The sequence below is a fragment of the Sesamum indicum genome, linkage group LG13 (genome assembly GCF_000512975.1).
Source record: "Sesamum indicum cultivar Zhongzhi No. 13 linkage group LG13, S_indicum_v1.0, whole genome shotgun sequence".
Classification (NCBI taxonomy): Eukaryota; Viridiplantae; Streptophyta; class Magnoliopsida; order Lamiales; family Pedaliaceae; genus Sesamum; species Sesamum indicum.
The window spans coordinates 2854668-2864090 of record NC_026157.1 but is presented as its reverse complement, the minus strand read 5'-3'; the positions used below and the strand labels follow the sequence as shown (position 1 = coordinate 2864090).

General features: G+C 37.0%; 3 protein-coding genes across 3 annotated transcripts in view; 1 reads left to right on the top strand and 2 right to left on the bottom strand.

The window, feature by feature from the left end:
• The window catches only part of LOC105176322 (probable indole-3-acetic acid-amido synthetase GH3.1), a 2974-nt gene extending 208 nt beyond the window's left edge, over positions 1-2766 (top strand). Inside the window, exons 2-4 of the mRNA XM_020698563.1 lie at positions 1-177; positions 517-618; positions 1147-2766. The exon at positions 1-177 is cut by the window's left edge and continues 9 nt beyond it. Of these exons, the coding sequence (XP_020554222.1) occupies positions 1-177; positions 517-618; positions 1147-2524 (1657 nt within the window). The 3' untranslated portion in view covers positions 2525-2766. The remainder of the gene's footprint in view (positions 178-516; positions 619-1146) is intronic.
• Positions 4816-5594, bottom strand: LOC105176205 (peamaclein-like). The gene is made up of 2 exons (XM_011098935.2): positions 5425-5594; positions 4816-5154 (listed from the first exon to the last, which is right to left on the bottom strand). The coding sequence occupies exons 1-2, from the start codon at positions 5516-5518 to the stop codon at positions 4964-4966; spliced, it is 285 nt and encodes a 94-aa protein (XP_011097237.1). The 5' UTR covers positions 5519-5594; the 3' UTR covers positions 4816-4963.
• The window catches only part of LOC105176203 (lysine-rich arabinogalactan protein 18-like), a gene marked incomplete in the record, with an annotated part of 1749 nt that continues 290 nt past the window's right edge, over positions 7965-9423 (bottom strand). Inside the window, 2 exon segments of the mRNA XM_020698704.1 lie at positions 7965-8347; positions 9131-9394. Of these exon segments, the coding sequence (XP_020554363.1) occupies positions 8276-8347; positions 9131-9394 (336 nt within the window).

Genomic DNA, 9423 nt, shown 5'->3' with positions numbered 1-9423 from the left:
TGCCGACACCGAGTACCTACAGAGGTTCAACCCCGGTGGTGCTACCGATCGTCAGACGTTTAAGTCTAGGCTTCCGGTGGTTACCTATGAGGATCTTCAACCGGAGATCCAACGTATTGCGAATGGGGATCGCTCTCCTATTCTTTGCTCTCACCCCATCTCCGAGTTCCTTACAAGGTAAACACTAAGAAAAAAAAGAACAATTTTGTGTATTTCTTTGCTATTTGGTTATATATCTAGTTCGGATTTTGCATGTGATATCACATGTAGCATAAAAGTGCATATGGCAGGCTTAATTGAGTAGATCTCATTCGTTTTTGTTCTCGTTGTCAGCAATTTTTAAAATTTATCAAATAAAGCTATAAAAATAAATTCCTACCAAGCTTAATATTGTAACACCAGTAGGCTAATATTGCAGTTTTCTGACATGTATAAAGTGTAATATAATAGTGTATCAAAATATTTTAATTCACGAATTACAAAGTGTAATAGCTTGTGCGAATTTTGAATTTGCAGTTCGGGAACATCAGCTGGTGAAAGAAAGTTGATGCCCACGATTAGTGAAGAGATGGACCGCAGGCAACTGCTGTACTCTCTTCTGATGCCAGTGATGAACCTGTAAGAATCTTAAGGCAATGTTTGGATTTATATTTTGTATTTTTTGAGATAAGATAATATGCGCCTAATATTTGTTTTTGTATTTTTATACTTTATCTGTGTATTTTTTTATTTTTCAACTTTCTCTATGTAAAATATATATACATTTAATAATATAAAAGATATATATTCGACAATAAATAGTAATTTTTGTTTTCAAAAAATATAATATTAAATATATAATATTTATATATAAAAAAAATATAAAAAAGATATGGTTTGACAATGAATAATAATTTTTGTAAACCAAAATCCCAACATCAAATCCACACCACTTATTTTAAAATATTTTAAATTACTTCAAAACACAAAGTCAAACATACAATTTATTTTCAACACATACTAATTTATTTCTATTTTTTTTTTCTCTCTATCTTTTAAACACAAATAAGAAAATAAGGTAAATGGTTTCTATGTCTGGGCTTATATCAATTAAAATCTAAACAGGGAATGATAGACAATAATCATTCTTGAACGTGTGTCTGACAGATACGTGCCAGGGTTGGACAAAGGAAAAGCACTATACTTTCTATTCATAAAGGCAGAAACCATGACACCCGGCGGGCTGGTAGCACGCCCTGTTCTCACCAGTTACTACAAGAGCACCCATTTCAAGACCCGACCCTATGACCCCTACAATGTCTACACCAGCCCCGATGAAGCAATTCTCTGCTCCGACTCTTTCCAAAGCATGTATACTCAAATGCTATGTGGCCTCCTCATGCGCCACGAGGTTCTTCGTGTCGGGGCCGTCTTTGCCTCCGGGCTACTCCGCGCCATTCGGTTCCTCCAGACCCATTGGCGGCAACTAGCACATGACATCTCCACCGGGTCATTAAACCCTAGAATCATCGATCCAGCTATTCAAGAACGCATGGCCAAAATACTTTACCCGAATCCGGATCTTGCTGAGTTCATCACCAAAGAATGCGAGGGTGAGAACTGGGAGAGGATAATTCCAAGAATTTGGCCCAACACTAAGTACCTTGACGTGATTGTCACCGGTGCGATGGCCCAATACATTCCCCTTCTCGATTTCTACAGCGGCGGCCTCCCACAGGCTTGCACCATGTACGCATCATCTGAGTGCTATTTCGGGCTCAATTTGAAGCCTATGACGAAGCCCGCCGAGGTTTCCTACACCATCATGCCCAATATGGGCTACTTCGAGTTCATCCCTCACGACCCGGCCAACCCGGTGGAGCTACACCGTGACTCTCCTCCGCGGCTGGTGGACCTGGCTGACGTGGAAGTCGGCAAAGAGTACGAGCTGGTGGTCACAACGTACTCGGGGCTATGCCGCTACCGCGTCGGAGACATTCTCCGGGTCACCGGGTTCCACAATTCCGCTCCGCAGTTCAAGTTCATCCGCCGGAAGAACGTCCTCCTCAGCATCGACGCCGATAAAACCGACGAGTCGGAGTTGCAGAAGGCCGTCGAGAATGCTTCTGCTTTGTTGCGCGAACTCAATACCAGTGTAGTGGAATACACTAGCTATGCTGACACAAACACGATTCCAGGGCATTACGTGATATACTGGGAATTGCTCGTCAAAGATCCGGCGAACGGGCCGACCCGGGAGGTTCTGGAGGAATGCTGCAGAGTCATGGAAGAATCCATGAACTCGGTTTACAGACAGTGCCGGGTCGCAGATAACTCAGTCGGGCCGCTGGAGATTAGGGTTGTCAAGAATGGAACATTTGAGGAGCTCATGGATTACGCGATCTCAAGAGGAGCGTCGATCAACCAATACAAGGCTCCAAGGTGCGTGAGCTTCACGCCCATCGTGGAGCTGCTCGACGCGCGGGTGCTGTCCGCCCATTTCAGCCCAGCGCCGCCGCACTGGACACCAGAACGGCGTGTTTGACTCGGTTATGTGTTGTTGGGGATATTTGCGCCAGTAGAATATGATTTAGCTACCAACAAACAAACATGCCCTTGAGACCGTCGACAAAAAGAATCTCTCTAATTCTCGTTCAGGAAGAATATTTTTCTTTCTTTTTTCCTTTTTTATTTTTACTTTTCTTGTGTTGGATTTTACTGCCACTTGATTGGCTGTTCGTGTGTAGGTTCAATGATCTGTATACATGATGTGATTGTTGCTTAGGCTGCTGCAACTTTCTGAAAAGGTTGTTTGTCTCTATAATATAATATGTAGTGATGTTATAAAATAAATAAAATGATATATTATAATAACACCTATAAGTTTTTATAAAATTACAGTAGTATTCTTTGAAATTATAATTATATATTTTTTTAAAAATTATTAAATTAATAATTTTTATGAAATATATCTGTTATTTATAAAAAAATACGATATGTTTATATAATTTAATCTAGACTTAAGATGTTGATAAAATTTACCCTAAACAAAATTATTATTGAAAGGGTTTATAGTTTATAGAGTTATTTATTATGTGTAAAGGATTAAAGTTATTATTTTTTTTAATAAAATATATCTTTGATGAAAGTATCTTCAGGTATATAAAATACTCATCTCTTTAAACGTTTTTGATAAAGTATATTTATACATATCTGAATTTATAAAAATTATTTAAAAAGTATAGAGTCGTGTTATTTTGGAATTGCTTGCTTGACTTATGTGGGGTTCTGCATTTATGATATGGTGAATTTATTATATTTAGGGTAAAATATACTTTGTACTCCTAAATTATTGTTGATATAACATTTATCTTATGAATTTATAAATATATTTTATCATATTTTTTTATAAGTAATTATTTATTTTTATCTAAAAGAATAAATAGTTAATAAATTAATTTTATAATCAAATTAATAAAAACTTTTTATAAATTTTTTTTTGGAGCTATTGTACTCATTCATTACTTAATTTTAAGTCTTAAAATATAATAAAATTCGACTGTTTTATTCACTGATTATATTTTACATTTATTATAATTAAAAGATATTTTTTTAATCAAGAAAATTTTATATTAAACTTAAAATGATTAAAAAAAATTCTTTGAGCTAAATTATGTATATATATATATACTTGATGGGTATGGTCCAAAATCGATTCGTCCAAGAAAAAATGCTAAGGCCGAGTCAGCCCCGTTAACCTAGGAGAAAGTCAGTCCGTCCAGAATCGCTGGGCTTAGCCCAAGAGGAAGCACCTTGCAAGATGGTTCAGCCTAAGAGGAAGGCAAATCAACCTTGCTCAATCTTCTTGCCGGAGATATAATTCCAACTGAGGGTGAAGTAAGGAAAAGTCAAAATTGAGGATTGGTAGATACTCACAGCACTTTGTGGATCTACTAACAATGGATGAAACACTAGTTCAATATTTGCTTCGTTTACATCCAGAACAAGAGGGGCTCAGCAAGCAGGAGGCTGTTGGTGCAAAGCTTGGTAAGTTTGGACTTCCCTGCCACAACCACCTAACTCCAATTGCAATACCATCTGGAGGGCAGAAAGCACGTGTTGTTTTCACTTCCATATCCTTGTCCAAGCCAACATTCTGCTATTAGATGAACCCACCAATCATTTGGATATGCAAAGTATTGATGCAATGAGTTCACTGGTGGAGTGGTCCTAGTCAGTGTAATTCTACCATTTATCTATATTTTTGGTGCTATTCTTCTACATTTGGTAAATCCGTTGCACCTTCAGCTTTTGATCTTCATACGCCTAACTTGCTACTCTGCTGTGGATGTGTAAATTTTTTCATTTCCAGTGGTCAACTCTAACTTTTTAATGCTATTCAGCTGTTCCCTTCTCCAAATTACGTTCTTGCACTCTTTTTATGGTTATTTTTGGGTTTCTGAGGAGAAGAGAGAACTGAATGCATATTCTTGAAAAGCTCCCCCATTACTCATATTGCTATTTTCAATTATTAACAATGGGATAGATGTGACAAGAGAGACAATTTCCTTCTCTTTCTATTGCAACAAATGATCAACACTCGCACTCTAAGAACTTCAACGTAATTCTTACACTTGATGTGCTATTTCAGTTTGTTAGTTAATTTCGGGCATTAGAATTCTAACTCAAACGGCCGAATCTGAATCAATTATATAGTAAATAAAATACAATCACTGTATGACTCGCAAGTTTATAAACTTGCTGTGTAATTGATTTGATCGGGCAGACTTGGTTTTGATTAGAGTTTTCCATTAATGTAATTTACATTACCCCGACTTTCTCTTCAAGCGTCAAATTTATTTCAATTATTATAGCACCAATACATGCTCATACAAAGAATTTCAGTATCAGCTACCCAATGCATTTTTGAATGGTTTTACAGATTCTGATACATCATTGGGGCAAATTCTGAGGTGAGTTTCTCTCAAGGGCACTTGGATTTGCCTTTAGAGTTGAGCATATCTCTGTAGCAGGGGCACTCTGATTTGTTCCCATACGTTCCCGACGGAACGCATTTGCACTTATCGCAGCATACACAGCAGTACTTGAAGCATCGCTTGGGAATTCCTGCTTTCGCGCACCTTGCGCTGCACATTGCATTGCAAGACCCTGCGACTGAACATGAAACCACGATTAATTAATTCCCCTTTTTTGCGTTACAATGATCAAACAATGGGAATTCGATATAATTGGGAAAAATGTCCATATTATGCAGATGCAGTCATGTATTACATCATAAGAGATTCTGCAAAGGCTCTCATGCAATATAAGACAAGGTTGTCGGGAATCCTTTCTGCGTAACATTAAACCTCAAACGTACTCAATGTAGTCGTTCTAAAAATTTGACGCTGACAAAGCACAACGAAGGGACGGATAGACACTTACCAGGGACAGGGGCTGGGGCAACCGTTGCATCCGCAAGGAAAGAAGAGCTCAAAAGCAAGGAAACAAGAAGCAAAGTGAAGTAGAGAAGCTTCATTTTCAGTTAGCTAACAAACTAAGAAAATGCTCTATCACTCGACTACGGGAGCTGTGACGACGACCAATGGCCTACGACGACTGTATTTATAGTGAAGCACAAGGACTTAAGTAGGAAACAATATTAATTAATTACAACGTAAGCATAACCTATCCGTGTATCGGAATGAGGAACTAAAATGGGAGGAGAGCAATAGCATCTGGACAATTACAAAGGTGTATGTGGTGGAGGGAATCTAAGATGATTAAGAATGCACAAATACAGACTGTATATTGGCTGTTAGTATGGGGAACAGCAACTCCTCTTGCCATTTTGGACTCGGACGACACAATGTAGTGATGTCTTTGGTGTAAAGAAGGTGGCGCGCAACTTCTGAGTCAGAACATTTAACTTAGAAAATTTCAGCACCCATTTATAGTTTTAAAAGACTTCTAGCTAGTTGCTTGCGCACATATCAATGTCTCGAGAGACCAGTTTTTGGTCCAGCAAAAAACGAGTTGGATTCTAGAAAAATTATTGCCGTAAGTAAATATTTGAAATTTTAGAGTTATATATGTTGTAAAGGGGTTTAACTCTTTTGCTCTTGTTCCAAACAAGATTAATTTCAAATATTATATGAGGACAACTATCGTGAAAACAAAAAAAAAAAAAAAAAGGTAAAGGAAATCCAGTGCATGCATATTCTATTAGTACTTTGTTCTTGACATACTAAAAAAACGCTGTGTTTCTTAAAGCTACAGGCTGTGCGGTAACTTGTCTTCCTCTTTTAATAATTACGGAGGAGATACACTACAAAAATTAACTAATTTTAATTAAATAATTACTAAATAATCGAATAGATCTCCTATTACATATGTTATTATATAATTTCCACATATATATTTATTTATTTAACAAAAAAATGAAAGACAATTATGACGCGGTGGATTGTATTTAAAAATTTGATTAGAACAAAATCTTTTATGCTTAAATTATGAGGTCGGTGAACATGGGCTTCTTGTACCGTCACACGAAATATGAGATTAATGCTTCATGAGCTACTTGTCTGAACACTCGGTAATTTTTCTAATTTAAACAATGTTCTCACTATTATTAGCTAGAAACTTTATCAATCAAGAAGAAGGGTAAATTATGTCTACGATCCTGATGTGAGGTCTAATTTTTACAAATAACATTGTATGAAATTATAAATATATGTATTGAGGACGTGACAGTGAAATGTATTCAAGGATTGTTTATGTACGTTTTCATCATTAAATAGAGATTATACTTGTAATTGCAATTACCACTTTAAGAGATGTAATTTTAATTTTATTGTTTATGTAACTAGACCTAATCTCAGGAGTGTCAATGTAGTTTACCCTTAAGAAAAAGAAAAAATTATATTTTTCGTCTCATAGGTCCAGTATATTTTCAATTCCATTGCTTACATGATTCTCGAAAATAGTTCATAAGTGACAAAAGTCTCATTTGCAATTCTTCTGCAAATTTTGATTAGGAATGAAACGAAAAAAAAAAAAAAAAACCACGTGCAAGTTACATAGTCATAATCTTTTCACAATATAGGGAAATGATTACATAACTTGCACACAGTTTTTCTATAAATTTTTTAGTGGAAGTTGGTAGGAGGATTGTAATTGAGAATATGTTAAAATTATATAATTATTTTTAAAATTTTCATGAAGATTTTTTAGTACAACATATCGTAGGACATCATCAACCTGTGTGATGTGTTGATCCTTGCTTAATGCTGACTCACCTTATTGAATTGGATTTGTTTTTAGGCTTTTAGGTTAGAAAAAAGAAACACTCTATGGGCTAGACACCTTGCTCATGGGCCAGGACCTGACCTGCTGGGCTACTCGATGCTGGCCCACTTCCTTATTCTTCACTTTGTGAATGTAGATAATTCTATGATTCTTTGCTCTGAGTTTTGTTTAAGGACTAACACATATTCTTGAATCGAATGCACAATTTCCTTCAAATTTGTGTAAAATATTATGAATTATCTTAAAATATAATATCAATGCCTTGAGGTTGGATCCCAACAAAGACGTGGAACCCGTGTTCCCAAAGCTTGGTACTGGCAAAAAGCTTTTAGGCTTACTTATGTTGCGGATTTGTTGTATATATATAATCACTTTGTTCATTATGAATTCCCCTTCTATAAACATGAGTAGAGCTTAGATAGTTTTTGGCTAACTTCTCTCAGACATGGGCACCAAGATTTAGACATGGATACATCAATTAACTGCCGCGTGCTTGAGTATGCCTTGGCCTAATATATTATATAACATATATTATTATTTTAATTATGAAATTATAATTACTCAATTTAAATTGTCTACCAATCATAATTATAAATATATAGTAATACTATAGTAGCCTTATTGGGATTACTTATGAGCGAAGGAAAAATTAGAAAAGCAAAAGCAAGAGCAGGAGATAGAATAAATAATCAATAGAATAAAATATATAATATGGGGAGAAAAGTAACAGAGCAAAAGCAGTGAATAATAGTACACAAAAGTAGAAAAAGATAAAAAAGAGCCTCTCCCCTCAAATTTTCACTCTCTCACTCTACCAAACAAAGAATCCAAGAGAGCCGAAAATATGGCAAATCCCCGCCGTCCGATCTAGATCATATCAACATATAGACAAAATATATGTTAATTATGGTGGGCCCGCGGATATCCTGAGATTTGCCGAAAAGAAAAATGGAAAGAAATTAAATAGTCTCTCTCTCTCTCTCTCTCTCTAGAAGAAGAAGATCCAGCCCACGATGGCCGCTCCCATTGCAACACCGCTCATCACTTGCTCTGCCCCACTCTGTAAATTACAACGTTAACCCAAATTGCGTTAAAGTATAATACTCACCACGTGACAACATGTATGCAGAAAATATATTTATTCCACTGCCTATTTTTTTAATTCAAATTAAATTTAACCAAATCTAAATCATTATTGCATATTAACATGTTATTAATAATAATAATAATTAATTACATTATAAGTATATAATTGCGTCCGGAATCTGATCCAATTTAATTTAGATATAAAAAAAAAAATGTCCGTACAGCTAAACCATCCTAAGACGCAAATGTGATTTGCCCATGTTGGTGAAAAATCAGATTGAAATACTTATATATTTATTATCGATGTAAGTCTTAGAAACATTTTTATATATAGTGTGTATATATATGAAAATTGTATTAACATACGATCAGTTGACGACAAACGGTTGGTGGTATTGAGTCGTCATACGGTGTTAAAGTGCACCGACAGAGGTCACGTTTAGAAAACGCAACCCAGAATACGCCAGCATTGATTTTATCAGTAAAGCGGCAATGTGCGAGGACTAAACCTACGTACAGTGTAGCACGAAATAATAAAACTCGGTCGGAATTAGGGATCTGGAAAATTCTTTTACGTTAACAATGCATGTTTTGTCTGAAGCATTTTTGTCTGAACATTTACCATTGCAATCAGTCTATAGATCAAGCTAAAATTTGACAGAAAATGAGAAGATAGTGCCACGCGCTTCCAGATCTGGAAGTGCATTGCCACTGATCCCGCGCATGATAGAAAATACCATGGGTGAAGAGTACGCACCTCATCGTTGAGTGACGTAGGGCTAGGAGAAATGACGTCGGCGCTGGGACCGGGAGCTCCGACGGGAGGGGCGGGTGGGCCGAGCAGCTCGGGGGCCGGAGCAGGAGCAGCGTGCTTCTTGCTCTTCTTCTTGCTTGGTGTAGGCGCCTTAGCTGGTGCCTCGGTGGGAGGGGCGGAAGCAGGAGCCGGCGGCGAAGACTCAGCTGGTGGAGTCGCGGCCTCGGGAGCTGGAGATGGTGGCGACTGAACGGGAGCCGCTGTCGGGGGGGAGGAGACCGGCTCCGGGGGGGGGG